A 22,933-nucleotide genomic window follows, 5' to 3' on the forward strand; every position below is an offset into this window, starting at 1 on the left:
GCTCAGAAAGGTGAGAGAGACTTTGTCATGCAGAGGTACCCAGACAAGCCAGATTAAAGATGCCTCCAAGCAACACCACAGCTGCTCAGACAGCTAATCCCTTCAGATGGCTCCCCACCGCTGCTGGCGAGCGCTGCTCGCTTGGGCACACCAAAGGCATGTGCTGCAGACATAGCATCACTCCACGTGTCATTGACTGACTACTCCGTGCCCTTTACTTTGGTGCCATTTCTCTCTCACGCAGTTGTTTTTTTTAGATATTGTTTGATTTTTCATTCATATAATACATAAGGCTTGCCAAGAAATACGGCCCAGCTGACTATGCATAATATGATATATTTCTCTTAGATACAATACTGACTATACACACAACCAATCATTCATAGCAATTAATGGTTTGTAGAGATTCCTATGAGTTTAACTATTCTCTTTCTAACTTCGACATTTGTGAGTAATAGATAACCCTCAGCATCTTCTCGCTAAAGGTCAGTATTATCAAACTAGCATTCATCATCTTTTAGATCTTTCCCTTTCAAAAAAAAAGAAAAAAAATCCTATATTTGCTATGATTCAAGAAAAATATTTTTTTGTCTATCTTTTATTTTTTGCTTCCCTCTGCTTTAAATGCTCTTTTTACCATAAATCTCACTGTACAAAATCCTTCAAACTGCTCCGATAGCTCCTCTCCTTAGCTCTGTGAAATCACACGTTTTTTATGACAGCTCTCCAGATCTTTGTAGAAGACATCTAGCTGTGGCATTTTACCAGATGAGCAACATTCAGGTAGTTCTTGGTACAAGACTGACTCTGTACAATAAACTAGCCTAATTTTGTGCTAACTGCACCGTCTTCCCTTCTGATCTCCCAGAAACTCTTCTCTGAAGTCTTCAGCTTCGTATGGCCACTTGTTTCTACATGAAACAAAGCAACTTTCCTTCTTGCAAACAGAAACCCGGGCTGTAGCCCCCCAGTACTTATCCCTGAGGGTCTGGTTTAGGCTCTGGCTGCCTTTGAACCTGCTTTGTAGGTGCCACAACACTAGGATCCACCTACCGACTGAGCAATTCAAGGTGAAAAACCTTTCGTATTTGTTCAAAACAAAAGCAGCCAAAAGAATAGAACCTAAAAATGAAGCTCAGCCTGTGCTCACGCCTGCAGCCCCCTGAGCGCTGCCGCTTCTGCAGCCAGGGAATACCCACCCCTCCACGCTCCCACTGCAGAATTTCTTTATACCAGCCTCTGCCGGCTACTTGTTGAAGCCAGCCTTTAGATCAGCTCTCCAACGGTTATTTTATTTGCTTATTTGTTTACTAGCTTTCTCCACACAGAGAAAGGCCTGAGCCCCGAGAGCACAGGAGATAAACCCCCACAGCACAGCTGTCTCCCTCCGCCTCGCGGCTGCTTCTTCCACTGCGTGTTTGGACCATTCATTTAGATCCACAATCCTCTCCTGGTTTTCACTTGACACACCAAACTAAAAAACACCCGTCACATTCAAAGCGCTTACAACCAGATTTATTAATAAACTTACCGGGCTGTGGTCACACCCAGCATTATGGTTATTTACATGGTGATTCAATTCCATTACGATTAATTCACGTGCTTTTACGGCTCAGACTAATGTAGAATACAGAAATTGCCATTGAATAATACAATTAGCTTAATTTAATCATGATTACAGACATAAATTGCTCATGACAAATAGAATTAAACTCGGGGGAAAGGGGATAGAAGCTCTGTATGTCACCCCAGTGCACTGCCTTCCCCACCACAGCGTGAATACTGGGAGATGGCCCCTGGAAACAGGTGACTGGTGAGACTCCTGCAGTGGGCAGAGCTCACCAATACCCACGAGCAGAAAAGATGCTTCAAATTTACATCTCAGCAAAATCAGTTAAGACACATAAAGCTGCAACAGTCTACCACAGAAAAAAATGCAGAGGTGCCCCCCTGTGAAATCACCAGTATGTTGGGACACAATCCACTTATCACAGTTGCTATTTTGTGTGTGTGTGGTAATTTGGGATCACATACCTGTGGTTTCTCCATTCCAGAAAGAATGTCTTGAACTCTTTTTGTTTCTGAATCAAATTCTGTAAAACAGAGCAAAATAAATGACCAAAATTAAATAAAAATGTGAGCTATGTCCGTCATTCTTCAGGGATTTGTAAATAGGAGAGAGACACACATTACCTGCACAGGAGCATCGGCTGTTTTGCTCTTGTGAATTTCAAGTATGCAGTTACATGGATTAATATTAAAAAAATATGAAAGAGGAGGGAATGAAACTTCCAGTAATTGCAGATATTCAGAAAAGTGTCCTCCACAAACAATGTTATTAACTGGGATTTGCTTCACAGAGCAAAAAAACGTCCTGTTGCCTGAGCTCAGCCATGGAAGAAGCCCAGGGGTTTCTACAGCTCAATTACTGCTGAACCTAATCCTAGTTTGTTTAAGCAAAGACATCCTTACTCCATCAACTGCACAGCTGGGCTACCCACCTGCTCGCCAGAGTGCTGGGCTACTGGCGAGGACGAGCATCCCTGCCCCGTGCGGGCAGAGCCCAGATGAGCTGCGCAGGGTGCCTGCCTGAGCCCTGGCACCCACCCTACAGCTACCGGCCCTGAAACCGTTACCCTGTAATGCTCCAAGCTCCTCGTTACCTTAGTTGTAACATACGTAGTTGAAAGGTGGCGGTTAGAAGTCATGCCAGGCTGACTGAGGTGCCTGCTAGCAGTAACCCGTCCTCCCACCCCGAGCGCAGGGGCTACACAGCCTTATCACTGGGCAGGGTGTGAAACACTTCGCCTAAATTAGATGGGTTAATTAAGCGCAGAAGGTGTTACAGAAGCAATCATCTGAGCAGCGGAATCAGCCTTTCCTCCATCCCCCCCCCTCCCCCCATAAAGTCTTAAGTTAAAACATCAGCTTAGAGTGATGAGGTGACACAGAGCAGCTTTATTCCTTTTGGACCGCAGCACAGAGAGGCCTCACTTTCCACTACAGTATTCTCTAATGGAAAACTAGGAACATTTTTTTTCCTGTTTTTTTTTTTTTTTAATTTATTTTATTTTTTTAATGTTAACGTAAAAAGTTTGCTCACCAAAGCAGAATATATTGCACCTAAAGCAAAATGAGCTGGACCTCTTTACAAAAGGCATAAAAATTTGACATAGGAAGCATAAAATATTAATAAAAAAAATTGGTAAGATCAGATCAACAGCTTTTGCAAATGATTCCCCCAAAGCCTGACCTACTTCTTGTAGCCCAAGAATGTGCCTTTATTTTTGTCTGTGACCTGCTTTAAAAAAGTAGATCATCTTTTTAAAAATTCCATGTGCTCAGCTGCCAAAAAGGAGAATTGGCTGAACGCTGGTGGCAGAACTCCAGTGTAAATGCCCATCTCTCCCTAAAAGAATGCACCTTGGTGTGGAGAGGGAATGACAGATCTCCTGCTCCATGCATTCCTGGACTCCTTTTAGTCTCAGCCACATGGAAAAGAAAAGAGTAGTAATAATTCAGGAGAAGAGCAGGATAGCACGATTGTTTTTTTTCCATACTAGATAACCCTTAGAGTGTATTATAAACCAGCAGGATTTAGCCAGCATAAGATAATACTGACTTGAAAACTACACAGATGGACTAAAGCAGCTAAGGAGAAAGCTGAGATGCTGATCCAAGTGAAAATGTCATCAGTTTGGGGTGTTTCAGAATTTAGGGTTCCCTTCAGCATCAGGACAGGAGTAGGACTGCGCCACAAAAGCCTGGATCTGGAAACGGCGGAGGTCCTGTAGGTTTATCTTGAAGGGATGCTAATCAGAAGCAGCTTCTGCAGCTACAGATTGCAACAAAAATGCTGCTACTATTTTATTGAAAGTTTATGGTTATTATGTCACCCCTAATTACAACCCCCAGAAGCTAAGCGTGAATCACTCTCAACCTTAAATCCCAAACATGTGGACTGAATTTTCTTTCCCCTCTCTGCTTTCTAACAAGGATGCTATCTCTGTCACACTAAGCAGCAGAGGAAAATAAACTCTGAAGCCCGAAGAAATCTCACTTCCCTCTCCCGTGAAAGCCAATCGCTTTACACAGTAACCATGTCCTCTGACCCTTGCAGGTCAGGGCTGAAGGCTGTAACTGCTCCAAACACAGGAACTGACTTAAGACCGAAAGGAGTTGGGTTTACCCAGCAAATAAATAATAGTAGTGGTAGTAGTAATAATGATAATGATTATGATGATTCAATCGGACTTCTCAATGAAGAGCGCTGCCAAGGAAACCCTTTATATTGGCTCCCCAAATATGTAGCTTCTTCACAAGGAGAAGGCTCAGAGTACCAGATTCACTGAAGCCTTCAGTTATTAGGGACACCTGGACTTTTATGTGGACCATGTCATTTATGTCACCAAGTGTTTACACAGATAAGCTGGAGGTGGAAGAAGGAAAGCCTTCCTCAAAGGTCTTGGGGTGAGGAAGAGGGGGAATGGGACACACACAGACCTGAAGTGACAGTGTGAGCGCAAAAAAAAAAGAAGAGTTTAATTTAAAGCCGATGAACAATACATATATGAATGGGTTCTGCATCACGTTTTCTAAAGAACAAGATGTATCAGATGATGCACATATGCTGACCAACCATGTCAGATATCCCCCCATGCTAACCCCCCCCTGCACTCACACGTGGGACCGGGCAGGTGCAAGTGATAACCTGCACACCGCAAGCCCTTCCCAACCGCCGTGCACACAGAGCCCACGTACCCCTGCTGCCCATTTGCTAATGCCATGAATCATTTTACAAGGACACAGCAAAGACAGAGAAGTCTACAGTAAGAAGTGCCCTTTCATCAGAAGCTTTGAAATCACCGTACCGCATGGGAAGGACAGCGTGTGCCTTTGGGCCCCGCACGGAACTCAAACTAAAAACCACCCCCGTGAATAACGGGTAAATGCCCTGTGAAAATAGAGCAACTGTAAAACTAAAGACCGAAAGCAATAAATATGCATGAGTGATGGCTATAAGCACACCAGAGAGTAACCGGGGTTGGAAGGGCACCTCAGGAAAGGTCATCACGTCCAACCCCTGCCTGAAAGCCAGAAAAAAAACAGCGCAAAACTGTCCCGTGGAAAAAACTGTTAATAAAACTGAAGCCAACCTTTTTGGGAGAGAAAAAGTTATCTCACAGAATTGTCACCTTCTTATAGTATTTCAAATACTTAGCTTCCCATTTCTAGAGCAATAAAAAATTCTCAGGCTTCTATGGATGGCTGATCTTCTTTCAGTAATAAAAGTAATTATTCACTGTGTCCTGAGCTAGAGCAAGCTAAGGAGAACGAGACCTGTCCTGAACCCCTCCGTAGGGAAGTTGGTCTTACCTCCCAACCTCTCTCGTAACACATTAAATATCAAGCTCAACATCTTTCTCCCAAACCAACAAAGAGAATAAATCCTTCCAAAATAGAAAGTTACAGATGAAGAGAAAAAAATTTTATATGGTCTACGCTGATAATAGAGAATTAGTGAAGTGCCTTCTCCCCCAGCTCACTGTTGCTGTCACTTGTCAGCTGCTGAGGACTGTTCTACAAGATCAGCTCACTGGAGCATTTAGGGAGGAGGAGCATGAACGTCTCCCAGACATCACAGATGCAGTGGTGGAAAGGTGAAGAAGAACAGGAGGAGGGGAAAAGGGAAGCCTTAACGTAAAACAGGAGATTAAAATCCAGAAAAATTACCTACAACTGCTTGGGAAAGGTGGTGGGAGGCTGAGCATGATTCACCCAGCTAGCACAGGCTGGCCTTGAGTAACAGCCAGCTGATTTGCTTTTCAGTCTTTGCCCCTTCCCCTCTCTCTCTCAGCTGAGCACTGTTATCCGGCACGAACACAGAAAAGCCCGGTACGCCAGCGCCCCGACGTTGGCGCGGGGGCTCGCAGAGGCAGGCAGCGGACACGCGCTGCTTTCCTCCTCTGCCGTGAGGAACAGAAGGTCAGTCACGTCAAGGAAGACCCCAACTAACACTTCAGGTCATTGTCCCGTTTTAACTTTTCCTCTCCACATCTGCTCCCCACATCTGTCATGGCAAAACTCTTCCTCCTAGGAGGAAGCTGGGGGTGGGGATGAATTCCTTGTGAATGCTCAACGGGGTCCTCCGAGGGACAGTACAAAAATCCGAGTTATCCTGTAGATCCCAGTGCCTAAGAGATATTAGAGCTGTCCCAAGCTACGGTGTTAGGCTCTAATTCCCAGGCTGTGGGTTATGTGGATCCAATGTTTCAGGCAACCCCTCCGTAGCAGGGAAGCCAGCTGTAAGACCTGGACCACATTAAGGCCGTATTTTGGTCATCTCTCTTTTTCCAGAGTTTTGGGTCATAACCAGAACTCCACAGATACAACCAAGGGTAAATAGCCCTAAAATTTAAATACTTTCCCAACAGCTGTTTGGTGCTAACAAGGTTTCAGTGTCAAGTCTTGCTAAACTAAAGCCTTTTATTATATGCTTCTGTTAGCCTGTGTCTATGTTCCTGTCTGCACGTACAGTACAAATAGAATTTTCAGATCTTTCCAACCATACTTTTGAACACCAAGCAGAGCTTTAAAAAACAGGAAAAAAAAATAGTTGTCATTTCAAGGTAAGTTTGAAGTTTCCATCAACAGTTTTCATGTTTGCATGAACAGCAGCTGTGTATGTAAATGGTTTGAAATAGCTAAAAGCTCTAAACTAATTAAGATTTTCCCATTGCAAATACACATTTTAGGTTTGTTCTGCATTCTTTCCTTCACAGAGAGGAAAAGGTCTAGCTCAAGACTTAGCTTCTGGCCACAGAAAGTATTTACTGTTTCAACAGCCTTTCCATTCCAAAGGAATGACATCAGCACTAGCACTTTGCAAACTTTTAGTCTAATTCTCAAGCAGAACTCCATGCTCACAGATATGCCAGTCATAACATGACATGCTTTCTCAGAATTTGTTCCAGATTTATTGGGGCTGTGACCGGCTTTAATGCTAGGAAAGATCTTTTATCAGTCACGTACAGCACAACCTACAACCCGCCAGAAAATGAACTCTTCAAAACACAGCCCAGGTCCTTTGTGAACTGCCTGCCAGTGTCAAAGCTTCAGACAACAAGAAGAACACAGACAGACTTTTTTCATTTCAGAGAATTGTAAAAATGCGCATGAAAAAACTCCTTGTACGAGAACAAACCTAAAACTGCAGATGCCACGCTGCAGCTGCGTCACAGAGAGCAGGACCGGAGGGAACGTGCCACAGTCATCGAGTCCATCCTCCTACACTCAAAGACGATCATCTACACCTAAAGCATCCCTCAGAGATGCCTGCCTACCCGTTGTGTGAAAAATAACTAAAAATTAAATAAATAACCTCCCGCCCCATGACTGCGGCAATCTCAAAACTTCCTCAGCTAGGCAACCTACCATAGCACCCAGCTCTTCCCACCGGGAAGACCATCTCCTCGGCTTTCCCTGCTCCACCTTAAAGTTATTACTTCTTTCCTGCACACCCACCGCAGGCGAATTCATCACCGATCTCTTTGTTGCAACCTTTCACACACTGGAAGGCGGTTTTTCCTCTTTAAACAAAGCACGCTCATTTGTTCCACCCCTGTATTTACCAGGGCACAGACCCCGCTTACTGCTGTCCTCTGGAATGTTTTTTAAATTGGTCTCCATCCTTCCGAAGATGCGGTGGCAGCCCTGGCCACCACTCTCCCCCCACCAAGGAGCAACGTGCCCACTTACAGAGCTTGCTTTGAGGTTTCTTCTTCTCGGTGTTCTATAGAGTAACTTGACTCTTGGTTTTTGTAGTCTACTATGCCCCTCAGAACTACTACACAGTAAAAAGAAAACCAACCAACCAAATTAAAAATAAGAACAGACTTGAGGAGGACTGGCTGAAATGTACTTTGTTCTTGTCTTGACTGAATTTTTTCATTCAAGGCCATTTGAGCTCTCCTCCTGTCTTGCCCTCTTTCCCTTCCCCCTAACCCACCAAGCACTCTCCACCCTGTCAGAGCCTGATATGGACTATAATGTAATAAGCATCAATCCTTATTCCATCCTTCAACTCCTTAATGAAAATATTGAATAAAATTAGACCTAGGACAGATTCCTGCCTAATCCAGTTTGATGCATCTTTCCAGTTTGTCAGGAAGGCGATGCTGGGCAGGGTCATGGACAAACCGCAGGGCTATGTGCTGGCTAACAGATGTGACACTGAGAAGAGCAAATCCAGCATCACACTGAACACACAGTGCTTTACGCAACTCTTCTCAGCACCGCTTCCACAGTGGGTAAAATGGGGAGGCCTTTAGAATAAAACACTTGTGAAAGGAATATTTACATTTGAAACAGTCACACCATGCTAATATGTAATACACCAAGGAAGACCATTAATTAAGCCTACAAATACCTGGAATGAGATATCTAACTATTAAATATTACAAATTTCTGTTAATTACATGAAAGCTAATAAACCCGCAAGTGATAAAACACGACTGCAGCTCCCATGTTCCAGGTAGAGAGATTGACATTACCCAACTTCACGAAAAGATCCAATATTTGAAACACATTTTAATTCCTAAAAAATGGCTGTGCATGAGCATCTCACATGTTTTCCATTTCTGAGAGCCTTGCCACTGTTGCCATCTTAACTCTCCTGCTAAAATGCCTTATTTGATGTCTATAAGCTTATCTTTCAGTATTTGACCTTAAAGACCAAATCATTTGTGTAGCAAAAAAAAAAAATAAAATAATCAAGCCACTCCCCTAAATAGCTGAAGGCAAACAGAACAAAAACCCTGCATAAACCCCAGAAACGTACATTTTCAGATGTCAAATAAGAAAAAAAATAAATATCTCTAGCCATCCTGACTCACTGAGACATAAAGCAAAGGATAACTGAAGCGTTTGCCTCAACAGCCTTGTAATTTAGGCATGAAGTTAATGGCTTGTTTCAGAGATGTCCCGGCCATCGCCCATATCCATTAACCTGCCAGTTTTACCTTGACTGCTTCAGTATCCTCCTGGCAATGGGGCAGGATACTCCAAAATACCTAAAATACCTGGAGTGCAAGCTCATATCATATGGTTTGTCTCTCTGCTTCAAGCCATCCTCCTTTAACAAAAGATACCTGCTATCGCCTGGAAAAGCATCAGATGTTGTCTCATCAAGCCGATGTGGAAGCACTCAGATTTAAGTAACGAAGTCACTTCTGCTAAAAAGTGTTTTAAAAATAAATGTAAGTGTATTCAGTCCTCCCTGTCCCCCAATATTCTTTCTATGTATATTTTTTGTTGGGATGGAGCAAGGAAAATAAGCTCAGTAGGAGCCTACGAGGGAAACAAAGTACTGGATGCAAGGGACAAACGGAGTGTAAGTGACATGTTGGGTTTGTTTGTCTCTGCTTCTTTGCTGCTACTGCTGGAAGACAGCAATAACAACTCCTACTTTATTGGCCAAAGATCTGAGTGAATTCCTACTGTGAACACGCAGTCGGTCCATTAGAAGGCAGAAAAGGGCTTTCTTAGTAAAATACAGCAACCCCCCGCCTCCATCACATATATTTTACATCTTAAGAAAGCGCTTTGTACATCTCACCAAGAAGATAACAGAGGCAGCGCACAGCGTATGGCTGCAGCTGGCTGGCTTTGAAGGAACACCAACTTAAACAATGACCCAACCCGCAGAAACAGAGAAAGCCCAAGCTGAGTCTGCTGGAACAACAAACTGCTTACACACAGGACCTCTTCTTGGAGAGCTCTCTTTGGTACTTTTGACTTGCTTTAGCTTATCTTCTGTGTCAAAATAACTTTTTCCAATTTTCAGCAGCTTCCCTTTTGCTATTATCTCACAGCAGCCCGCACGCTACCTGGGTTTGAGCGACAGCAAAAGCTTTGTGGATAACCCAGGGCTGCCTATGCAGGCTGCCGGAGGCAGGGCCACCCCGCCACCTTTGTCAACCACGCTTTTCAGAACAGCACAGCCGGCTCACACAGAAGTAGCTAACCAAGAAGAACTATTGAAGTTCTGTTGCTTTTTATTAGCATAATTCCAACGCTGCAGGCTGCAATTTCAAAGCGCTCTTCTAAGTTGTGTTGGCATAGGCAAAACTCCTGTTTGAGCAGGCAGGCAGCATCCACGCGTGCGAGGCAGGCAGAGATACACCGCGGCGATGCTTCCTCATTCTGGCAACCCCCCACACGTGTGACAGCTATCAATACGGTTGAATCTTTGTGGCTACAATCTTGAGCCCCTACAGCTTGATCTAAAGCGCTGCCCTTCTCGTCGCAGAGATACAGCAGGTTCGCCTTGGTGGCCCAGGAGGGATGGACGGCACTGCTCCCGGGGCTGCACACTGAATTTGTGCCAGGAGGAGCAGCAGCTCAACGCCACCAGTCGCTTCATACAGAACACTTCAAAAAGAAGTTTTACCTCTTTAGTTTTGTCCCTTCCACACATACCACAGCCCCGTATCCCACTGCAGTTCAAGTGTGATACAAGACTGAAGTAAATGGTAAAAAACCAAACCAAACCCAACCAAACCCACACACAATCAATCCTTTCCAATTGAGTAATAATTTTAATCAGTCTTGCTTAAGGCACAGGAAGATGCCTAAGGACCGCTGAGAGACCCACTAACATGTAAGTGAAGCTATTTTTATTTCTTTGTTTTTAAAAAAACATTACCTCCCTTCTTTCTTGATTTTCTTGTTTCTGTCGTTTCTGATTTGGTTGGATTTATGGGAGCTACCTAAATCTGATACATCTTTGCAAAACATTTTTCCACCTACTTTTTCAGGAGTTTGTAAGTGATCTACCTGCATTTGCCATCAAGGCCTTCCATGTCTAACAAGAAGAATTTTTTTTTGATCTGACACTGAGAGGCTCTTCCCTGGAGCTCCTGACTCCCACTTGCCAGGTAAAGATCTGACGTTTCTCTCCCTCTACAAACGTCACCAACAAATGCTTGTCTTTTCCTAGAGACAATGAAGTTCTTCAAACCTCTCACAATCTTCTACGACAGCCGGGATGCGCGACTCAAAATGCCAGCTGTGAAATGACGTTATCTGGCATTTACAGAGGCAAGTTTTCCCCTCGAGGGAGAAGGCTCCCTTCAATCACGGCACCCGACTCCCAGCTGCCAGGCAAAGCAAGAGCCTGAGCACCACAAGCACAGCCAGCGGAAGGAGTCTTACCCCTTCCTTCTTCTCCTTACACTGATGAAAAGCACAACTCTGACAGCACCAAAAATTACGGTCTCCTCTTCCCAGCTGGGTCACCAACAGCCCCACTGCATCCCAGCAGCAGCCCGAGAAGCAGCAGGCAGCACGAGCTGGTCTCCGTCACTCCTTGATGTCCCTGCTGAGACAGCCACAGCGGGTCCTCCCGCAGCAGAGGTGACCCCCGCACCCGCTAAGGATGGAGGTGCAAAGCACAATTCCTATCAAACACAGACTTTGACAAGTCTCCAGTGTCACCAGCCTGGAGTTTTACATTCTGTGACTGCTGCCCCATGCCAATCAGGAAATATTTTTCTCTGAAATACTGCCTGTAGTGCAGGGGGACAACGGCATCGGTATTGAACCCAGCATAAAACATGCTTTTTCTTGACCTTCAAAAAATATGACCATATGAAAAATGACCGATAAAAACCTTTCCTAATCTGCCCATTACACAAGTAATAGCATTTTCCTGATCAAACACAAAGCTAGCGAAATAACCTGCAAAACTGCATATTTGCACAGAAAAACAATCAGGCAGCGCAGCCAAAACAGACGCCATAGGAGCCCCAAACTTGGTCGGGATTAAACGGAGCTCCGCAGCCAAAATTAACAACCTCCTTGGCAATGAACCTTGTAAAGCCACTGAGTTTGCTACAACAATACGAAGGCAGCAGAGCACCTACCCAATGCAAAGGCATAACGCTGCCCATCAGTTTACAAAACTTTTAAGAAAATAACCAGAAGCCGAATTTTGCCCTCAGTCACAACTCTTTAGCCTTGCTTGAGTCAAAGAAGAAACAAACGGAGAAACATCATCTTTCGATTTCACAGCGGGCAAGGAGAAGTGCTTCGGGATGCTCAGATTTAGCGCTGACTGCTATTTCTGTCTCAAGGACAGAGTCAGAGCAAGCTATTCACTCTTCACAAGAAATTAAGCAGGGAAAACTTTATCTAAAACAGGATAAAAGTAGAAAATGCCTTCTCTTTTCACTGTTCTCTGTATTGTCTTAACATTTACATTAAAGCAGAAATGTTATTTCCACATACTACTTAGACTATCAGCATGTTTCTAAGAGAGGTTAGATTCCACAGGAAAAGTCTGTTTTTAAGAGAAAGAAATCATTCCAAATGATAACACTTGAAATACAAAGATTTTTCATGGAGCCTCCATTGGGATTTTTCAATGTCAACCTAGGGAATGGCTGCAGAGTCACGGTACTTTCTGAATGAACCCCAGCCTCTCTTTTCTCTTACCAATGTAAATTATTGCCATCTTTTTCCAGACGAAAACTATGAGATAATTCAGACTGCAATGAGTGGTGGTGGAGATCGCAGTAATCCAGGAAATCTATTAACCTTTTTTTCCTCTTTCCCCTCTGCACTACAGCTCAGAGATGGGGAAAACAAAGAACTCCCACTCCCCTCTCTACATCAACCCAAACACCTATGGATTGACAGCTGAATAGAAACCAGTCTTCTCCCCATGACAGATGACAATCAACTTATGCGACTAATCCCAGCCTAAACTGTTTTGCAGCCAAGGCTGAATGATGAACTATGACTATGTGAGCTAGAATTATATTAAACAGAACATCTGATAAAGATCGGGTGCTAAATTTCTACAATGCAATAATAAAAAAAAGGCTGACGTGATGTTACCGATGCCCTCCCATGCCTGTCGTGTGAGGAGCGCACTCAAGAACGTTTAAAAAAGCCTGGTCTGTAATGTCTGCACTAACCAACTGCTAGTAAGCTGGAAGAACTGCCCGTGCAATTAGCAGTCCGGTATGGGATGAGGGCAAAATACAACCTCTGATATTTGCACAACCAGTTTCACCACTGAGAATCTTTCCAAATATTTAAAATATTTCACAGAAATATCCACCTGATTACAGTTCGCTGGGAAGGCATCAACAAAGCTACAGGAATTTCAGCTCGATCTGGATTTCATTGCCGAGATGAAATTCAGGCAAAAGTCACATGAATCACAGTAAATCAAAGCAGCTGCTTTTAAGCACAGCTCCTTACAGAAGAAAAAAAAATAAACAAAAAACCAAACCCAAGCTCCAGGACAAAGTCTTTTATCATAAACCTTGGAGAAAACTGAAACGGCTGCTTCATTCAGGAACAGTGCCTATGGCTTCTGTCAATCGAATACTCAAAGCCTTGCCCCGCATTTCTAAAAATAAGATGTCGTCCCACCTGTCTCCAAAAGAAAATACACTGAAGGTCACAAAAAGTTTTGAAATCAAATTCCACCCTTCCTCAGAAAAGGAAAATTAACTGATGGGTTTTGAAGCACAGCCTGAGAGTTAGGTAAACAACTCCCGTTAACTTCAGCAGGACGAGAAATTTCATTTCACTGCCTTTGCAAATCCAGATGAATATACAGACAGCCATCGTTCCTAACATCTGGGTATACAAATAGGGGTTGATCATTGAATGATTAGACTTAAAGGTGTTTTATTTTTTATACTCTAGAGGGAGGAAATGTTCTACCTCTTCCCTACAAACACCCTCTCCCGTTTGGCTCCGTGTCCCAGCTATGGCCAAATACGGGAAGCATGGTTCCCTTCCTTTGTCACTGGTCCACGTTATCTCCTCTGAACTGGTGAGAATACACTGTTTATCTCACCCTGAAGCTCTGAGACCTTTGCCTAACTTCTCCCCAGCACGAGGATTTAACAACTGAGCATTTAAAGCAGGATGAAAACGTATGTTTTTTTACTGTTGATTTGGAATTATACATGACATAAAACTCCTAGGAAAAAGACTCAGATTTCAGTCTTCTGGATTTGACTGTCAGTTGCAGCAGAAGCTGCAAATTCTTGAGACAATATGAAGATCCTCTGGGGGAAGAGGTTGTGCCTTACGTCATTCGACACTGACTTCCTGATAACTCACAGGGCAAACAGCTTATCCAGCTCCCCCCCCCCCGCCCCCCCCACCCCGAGGAGATCCTGCTGGCCAAGTGAGACAAGGGAGGGATGAAAGCAGATGAGAAGAATATGAGTCTTACAGGGGTTGACCAGGATTTGGAAGAACAGCCTCGGGGAAAAACTCCAACCACCATCGAAAGGGTTTTAAAGTCACCACTAAGGTCAAACGAGAGCCCTGGATCCAGATTTCCCCAGCCTTCACCAGTTATGCCCTACGGTTTCCTAGGTGGACTCCGAGCTGTGTTTCTGGCGGCATAGCACACTTAGATTAGGGAGCTTCGACTGAGGTTTACTCTGTCTGAGCTTCTGTGATGAGACTGAAAAATGTCACTAGAATTGTGGTCACCCTTTCTGCCCCATCTGTGCCTCACAGCTGGGGATGCCCAAGCGACCACTTCCCAGAGCAGCTTATAACCACGCTGGACCACGTGTCCACAGCTACGTTTCTAGTCATAAAAAGTCTGCATGAAACCAAGTTTGACACATTTACATTCACCTTTAAAAGTAGCTCTCATGGAAGATGGGAGAATACTGTGCAATTGAACTAAGAGGCAACGCTCCCATTTAGTTAATGAAAACAATGTCTTATCTCCTCTGGTGCCTAAGTTATGAAGCTGGTTCTTTAGTCTTTCAAGATAAGTGCATAAAAATAGAGCGTGAATATCTGCTCCCTCCCTGCCCCAGCCCCCCAGCTTGCAGGACTCTAAGGAAGCACAGAATGAAGCAAAGAAGGTAGGACTGCCACGGCACTCGGGCTTCCCAGAAACTTTGGGTTTGTTCCTGCAGCATGGGTACATCAGGAGAACATCACCATGCTCACGACATTTCACATGCAGACAAGATTTTGCAGGTTTGTAAATTCCTGGGAATTGTTCTGCACACAGCAGACTTTGGGAAAGAGTTGGTCGAGATGCACGAGAAGGAGCTACCCACAGGCAGCTCAAAGCGAAACGCTGCTGGGTTTGGAGCTGGGCAAAGCGACGGCCGAGGGAGCGAGTATGTTGGCGCTGGGCATGGACTTGCTTTTCGGGACCACCGGCCTCCTTGTGATAGTTTTCACCTTTCTCCATCAAGCCCTATGATGCAAGTCAAGTTTCAAGACAGCAGATAAGCAGACTTGTTTCTCTCCCTCAACGCAGCGTCTTTCTCTCTGATACTGGATAAACATTTTAGCAATTCTCACTGAAGACAAGTCACAAATTAAGCCTAATCTGGATCAATTCTTGCATGCATACCAACTGACATGAACTTGGGTATCTATTTTGCCTGAACCCTGCATGACATCAATATGTTCCTAATATATCCATCAATCTATATAGAGCCCCACTGAAGCGGTTACTTCACGTGACTATTAGGTGAAATATTATTTGGTAAAGAATCTGTGTGGCCCAGCTAATGGAGTTGACCCTGGTACACAAAGGTATACTCTCAGCATGGTAACATCAGCAATTTCTGCAACTCATAACCATTTTATTTTCTGCCTGGACGAGCAATTTCACACCCTATTATTTTAGGGAAAATACAAAAGACAAGGAATGTTTAAGAAGCAGGCATATTTCCAAATAGAAATAAACAAAACCACAAGCTTGGTCATGATGTGAGAGATGAGGTCGAGGCACGAGAATATCACACTGGAAATTCCCTGGCGTCACAAATTAACTGTGGTTTCTCAAGTTCAGACTAGTGCCCTAATTAATGCATCTATTTCCTCTCACTTATTAAAACTTAAAGAAAAACAGCATGTGCACAATACACAATCTATATTTCTAATTAGATCTAAGTCTAAACAATTTAGCCAAGTAATATTATTCGCTAAAACTATTAAAAAAATGCAGCAGGAACAGTAATACCATTCAGATTTCATATGCGATGCTGATCTATGCTTACAAGATTCAACAAGTCTCTGTTTCCACTAAATATTATGTTTCACATTTCATTACTTGGTATAATACTGAAACTGACAAAGCCTAACAGATGTATTTTAGAATTCAGAGTGGTTTTTTCCATGTTCCTAATGTAATTACTGTGTCAGTTTTGATGGGTTGTCTTCAGGAGCCAGCCCTGCTAAATCTCCTTATTTTACAGGAGCAAATACATTTAGGGAAACCAGGGAAGCTGCACTTACGTAGGGACATTTTGTACTTGAGCAGAAGAACCATTTAGGACAAATTTTGTCTGCAGAATACTTCTATATTGGTATAACAAAGGTCTTTTGTTAGCACCTACCAAATCATCAGCTCCTGGCTAAAAGAACACAGAAGTTACACATATTAGCACAGTATTTCTCAGCCCCTCTGCCTGCGCAGACCAAAAGTGATGCAACTAGTCTTTTAAATCTATAGGATATTACAGGTACAAACACATATATGGCCAATAAGATTACAAAACAGATTCAGAACCAAAATAGGAAAGAATTGACAGCATCTAGAATGAGTAAGTAGAGGAACTTTGCCTGGTTCCTGTCTGCACTGAATCATAGTTCCCTCAATTTCCCTTTAATTCACAGGCTCTGGATTACAGAAAACCTGATACAATTAAAAAAAAAAAAAAAACACAAAAAAACCCAACGAAACCAAAACCAGAAAAAAACCCTACTTTTCCTGAATATATTTAACTGTTCTAGAGAAAAGAGAGAAAGAACAGGATAGGGTTATATCAAGAAAGCAGCAGCTCTGTTTTTTTATATATTGTCACCCATTCTGCATCAGACACGAGCAGCTTGCAGCCCGTATCCCACGTGGCTCAGGGATACTTGCTGGTACTAGTTCTTGCCAGCATCAGCCCCAGCTAGCCATACCACTCACATTTATATCTTCATCTCAGAACTTCTGGCTTGCCGAGTTCACTACTTTTAAAACATTTTCAAACTGAACCCACCACAATTAAGAAAGTTGTCTGGCTAAGCCCATTTTCCATCTGTTCCTGACCCATTGACTTCAAAGAAATGAGCACAGAGCTAGCCACATCTCCTGAGAAATGTCCATCAGCCATGCAGGCAGGAGTATGGAGCAACACCTTCCACCTTTGGGAGCATCTGAAGGCTGCTTCAGTGCACAAAATCAGATTTACAAAACCTCAACAACAGGAAAGTAACACCTTGTCGTTTTTAAGCTGGTTGTACCCATACGACAACAGCAATGGTACTACAAAGGTTTATGATTTATCTATAGTCTACAACAACTTTTGGAACTATTAGACCATTCCATATTTTGGTCTCCCTTCTCCATTTGTAAAACATGCCACTGCCATGTCCATGCGAGAAACCAGCTGCTCAGAGAAGTGAGGTGGACACCAAGTCAGCGTTCCTCAGCCTGGGCAGTGCAAAAGCAAGTCTGCTTTTCAAAAAAAAAAAAAGTGTTAGACAAGTCCACAGACAACAGGTCGACAAGTGGGTACCCAACGGACTAGGCAGGAGTAAACCCTCTATTGTGCCCGGCAGGTCTGGATGCTGGAGGAGGCTGGAGGAGCAGGGACCAGTGTGTGTAGGATGGGGCCGGGCTCGCTGGCTGCACCCCAGCAGCATCTCCGCCAACTGCTGAAACCAGACCGCTGGGCTAGATGGGCCCCCCTGCTCTGACCCAGGAGAGCCAAATATTCTCATATCACCACCAAAAAAAATTCTTTATGGAACGCTTACATAAAGGTGCATGCGACCCCCCTGGAGCTGCCTCCCTGCCCAGGCTCGGTCTGTTTATTCTGGCACCCAGTTCCCAGCACCCACCCAGCTCCTGGACAGGATGCACATAACAATCCATCTCCTGCTTTCTGCTTTTACCCATTTGAAGTGTTTTAGTTTTGGCTATCTTGGGTTCTTCAAACTCCAATGAGGATTAAAAAAAAAAAAAAAAAAAGATTTTATCTCACTTGAAGGGGAAAAAAAAAAAAAAAAGAGGTTTTATTAGCAAATAGGCAAAAGCATTGTAAGAATGCTCAAAACTGCCTATGTTCCCACAGTACTTGCAGCCACACACAAAACTTCTCAAACTACCAGATCACTACATGACCAAGTGAACCACTGAGTGCATGAGAAGGAAGTGACTCAGACTGAAATTCATAAAGGACAGCATGAATGGGACAGGATTTCCGCTTACAGCTGTTTTTACATGGCAAGGCTCCTTTAGAAGAAAAAAAAAAAAAAAAAATCAACCCACAACAACCCCCCCCTTGCTCCCTCCTCTCCCATTCAGTTTTTAAAACAGCTCTGCAGAAAAGCTACAGTATGGATTTTAGATCAGAAACCCTACATCATACCTCCAGGTCTTCTGCCTGTGTAAGACACCATCCATCCTACCACAACAAACGCTCAGAATAGCTGCTAACTTTTCAGACCGATCTAAGCCACCGGTTTCCTTTTTTTTTTTGCCTTAAAATGGCATTCTTCCAGTAGCCAGCATAACTAGAAATCTTTATTTACAAGTGCCACTCCCAACATAAAGACACAATGCTGTCCATGGAAAAAGCCAGAGGAACTGCACTTATATCCCCAAGCTGAAGCCGTATTTTCCCTACCAAAAAGAGGTCCTGACCCATGTTACAGGGCCAGCCTGGGATAAGGGTGCACAGCACCAATGTACTTTTAATGTACCATCACGCTGTACAGAGCGGCACAGTGGAGCACGTGCTGGACCCACAACTGAGGATGTGACAGAACCAAAGGTACCCCAGAGTCATTTATTTTAGTACCACTGATGATGCTATCACCCCTTTTCTTCTACCAGTGCTGAATCGGCTTTTGGGGGAAATCCCTGGTCCTTTTAATACTGAAAGGAGGCAGTAAGTTATTGACACATAGCAGAATTTTCCTTGACCACTTACTCAAATGTCATGGGTGCAATACATGCAGTGACTGTATGTTTTGATGGAAAAGTACGTTGTTAACTGAAATATCTCATGTCCTGTGATTTCCATCATACCTTTTCAGGGAAAAAAGTAGAGCTGTCCTTGCATTGTACACTGGGCATTTTCTTCAACATTATTCTTACAGTACTCTGGAATAACCTCAGCGCAGTAGTAGCAGAGGTTGCTCTGGGGTGCTCAGTAAGGAGCAACACACCTCCCACAGAAACCGCTATCAAGAAACAAGGAGCAGGACAAGCATTTACTGAAACACAGGGGTAGCAGATCCAAGAACCTATCTTCCACTTCCCCATCACAAACACCACGGTGCAGATCATACTCCTGTACCGATTAAACCAGACACTCAAACCGCCTTTCCAAGCGCCGGCTCAGGTGGCACGCACCCTGCGCAGGGCGAGATGCCGCCTGCCAGCAGCCAGCTCCTACCCACGCTCCCCGCGCTCTGCTCCCGAAAAGCCCAGTCGTTAAGGAAAGCGATGGCTGTGCCGTGCTGTAGTACCCGGGACGGACCCACGCCGTCTTCTGCGGCAGCTTGGGCTGTGCAAGTGTCTGCTCCAGCTGCGTACAGGGCTCCTGCAGCCCCGCTCCCCGGCAGGCAGCGCGGCTGCTTCAGGGACAGCAGCTTGCCAGGAGCTGGCTCGCCGGATGGCTCCAGCATCCAAACACCCGGAGTAAGTATGCTACTAGCTACCCCTGTGCAAACACACACACACCACAACCAGATACGAAACGATCCATGCTATAAAACACAGCACCATCTCAATCAAGAACTTCACACAAACGAACCCATCAGGTCCAGTTCTCCTTCACCTTACTCTTCAGATTCACTCTAAATTTATACATTCCTACTTGCCTCTTAAGAGTTTTTTGGCTAAGTGGTTTTCTAAATAAAGACTCTTATTCTCTACGTATTACACATATATATTTTATAGTTTTTCCAGGCTATTCTGCAATTTTGGAAGCAGCCACCCAGCACCAGCAAATTTTTAACTATTAGCAGGCTTGAACTAATGCACATCCACAAAACATCCAAGTTTAAACGCCTTTGCTGCTTGCTGCTTCTGACATTCTCTTCCTGGGTTACTTTAAACACAATCATCTTAGCAGCATGAATCACAATTATCAACTGCTCCCAGACTGCTTTTAGTTCTCACCCCAACTACCCATATGGACAGGTTAGTCAGGCATCAATCAATAAATCCCTAAATTCAAGAAGAAACAGAGAAGGTAAATATAAAGCAGCAGGTATTATTAGAAACTTAAAAATATCAAATGGGAACTTATTTCAGGGTGTAGTTTGGCGAGACACATTACAAAAACTCTTGTGATCACCTTTCCACAGAAATTTGCATATACACCTATAAAAATAACAATAGACAGATGTGAAAAAGCTCACATTTGGGTCCACAGCATTATAATTATTTTTTCTTTTATTATGAAACAGTTTCTCCTATTCCTGCTCTGGCCACAGACTTTGCTGTAGAGCAGTCTGACAGTGGCTCCCGGGCCACCATCTCCAGGCTCCGATGCAGAGCCTAAGTTTAAACCACTAGTGAGTTGGATTTTTCAGAGTGTGGGACAACTGATGTTTCTTTGCATGGCGTCCTGTTATGGACTTTTCCACAGTCTGGGGAAAGACTCCATCATTTGCTGTTCCCAGTTTTAAGGTGCTTTCCAGTGGACAGACTAGACGTGCCGTAGCCCTGACTTCACTAATTGTCTTGGCATTTTAAGAGGGCTTACACTCTTCAGCTGAAGCACAGCAGACTACTCCAAAACAAAACCAAAACAAAAACCCCCCAAAAAAACCCAAAAAAAGGCAAACAAAGGTTGCAGGAAACGCTTAAATTAGATGGTTTTAAAATAAATCTAGATTATTTTCAAAGGGATCAACCAGGCTGACTTCAGCACCCACTGAAGCTATATTGTGCTGTTTAGCTGTTACGACTATTCCATGTCTTTCACGTAGGTGCTTCCAAACACCTCATGTATCCCAACATGGACTAGAGTAAAAAATAAAAAATAGCTAAACACTAAAAAAGAATTTTAAAGGTGATATAAGCTGGTTGACAAGGAAGAATTAGGAAGTCTAATGCAGTGATTAATTTTCTTGGATTAAAGGATTCCCAAACACAGCTCTTTGCTAATTCTAAAGACCCCGAAAAGCAGGGCTACAAATCCTCATTCCTTACCATGCCAGTAGCATTTTTTACCCCTTCAGCTATCAATTAAGTTAATTTTTATGAGTATTTATTTCAATTATGTCTCAAGTAAAAGCAGACAGCCAAATAAATACACACAGTATACAGATAACGGAAAATCTATGCTGCGTGTATAAATTCACACAAAAGATTCCAGAGTGTGCTACATCATAAATACCCCAGACATGCCGGGTATAAGCTTGCTTACCACATAAAAGTATTTTTTAGCCAGCTGCAGTTGCAGCACTCAGCAAAGAGACAGGCAGAAAAGAGAAAGGCTGAAATGTATAATGGATTATCACAAGCTACTAAGCTAAATTTACGTAGAACTGGCTACATACAGAATGGCTTGGGATAAATAAGATTTGATTGGATGAATAACCTCATGTTTTATTGTAAACTTTCCTTTTTTTTTAAATAGTAAGCCTCTGAAAGCATTGAAGAAAATTCTTTCAAAAATAGCCAGGTTTATTTGATCACTAACTCCAATGGCTAAGATTAAGCAATTTCTTCTCAAATTTGTTGTTTCAACTAATCATACTTCCATTGAACTTTCACATAAACAAACCTGGTTTTTCAGCAATCACCTCAAAGCTTTCTAATACTTTTACTACATTTACCTAGGAGATGCAAAGTAGCAGTATTTAGCGGTCACATTTTGGTTATAGCTCAATTGTCTGTAAGGATTTCTGCTAAGTGCCAAGATGCCTGAATGAAAAGCAAAATAAAACCAAGAACTTGCCCATAAAATGCATTTCTGTTTCCAGTAGATAAAAAGAAAATGTTGCTGCATCTACCAGGGAGCAGTCATGAAAGATGGGGAGGCGACCGGTTCATCTTACAAAACAAATATAGTACAGCAAGCCCAACGTTTATATTTAAGTTCACACTGTATTAACACTGTCTTTATGTGTGGGTGGTAGTGTTTTTTGGCATAGTTACTACATCCATATACAGGCGGTCGTAAGCCGGAAAGGTGCAATAAAAAGGAATTAAAAATAAATAAAACTGTCTTTACCATGTGGGTCTTGTTCATTTGACTTCGGGCTGCTTCTTGCTCTGCGCTCCGGTTTCTTTCCTGGTGGAGCCCCCCCGCCGCCGCCTCCGCTGCTTGCTCCATTGTGGCTCTTTGCATAACCATTATATACAGTTGTGCAGCTGCCTATATGGCTTTTGTAGATGGATGAAGGGGGACTATTCAGACGGTTTTGGCGATCAATCTGCCTGTCTTTGAGTTTTTTGTGCTGCGGTTTACTGTACTGATCTTCCCTGGTTATATAGCTGGACATCCCATACAGTGGTATGATTTCTGAAATGAAAGAATTCAGCCATGTTAACCACCATATTTTTTCAGAAAATCAAATTCCCGACTATCTCTAAATGAAATTACTGCAGATTCTCCTGGAGACATTTTACAACAAGCCATTTTTTTTCTTAAGGAAGCTTTCCTGCAAGGTTGATGATTTTTTTGGTAGTAAGTGTGCTCCTTTGCTGATAGAATTCCATAACTCCTTGGATGAGTGTGAAAAACACAGCAATTAGGGTAATAGTTCCTTCTTTCCTTTTCAGTCTTGTGTTTTGGGGACACATTCAAGCAAAAATCCAGCGAAACCGATACTTGGGGAAAAGCCTTCCTAAGTTCACAGCAGTTTAGCAGTTTCTTCCCCAAGGCCTGACTGGACAGAATAATCTGGG

General features: G+C 43.4%; 1 protein-coding gene across 2 annotated transcripts in view; it reads right to left on the minus strand.

The window, feature by feature from the left end:
• Positions 1-22,933, minus strand: part of FNDC3B (fibronectin type III domain containing 3B) — a 209,525-nt gene that overhangs the window by 73,885 nt on the left and 112,707 nt on the right. For both annotated transcript variants that reach the window (XM_040612939.1, XM_040612940.1), the window contains exons 6-7: positions 22,257-22,547; positions 2,035-2,093 (exon numbers count right to left, since the gene is read on the minus strand). In XM_040612939.1, coding sequence (XP_040468873.1) covers positions 2,035-2,093; positions 22,257-22,547 — 350 coding nt within the window. The remainder of the gene's footprint in view (positions 1-2,034; positions 2,094-22,256; positions 22,548-22,933) is intronic.

This window comes from Falco naumanni, chromosome 13 (genome assembly GCF_017639655.2).
Source record: "Falco naumanni isolate bFalNau1 chromosome 13, bFalNau1.pat, whole genome shotgun sequence".
Classification (NCBI taxonomy): domain Eukaryota; kingdom Metazoa; phylum Chordata; class Aves; order Falconiformes; family Falconidae; genus Falco; species Falco naumanni.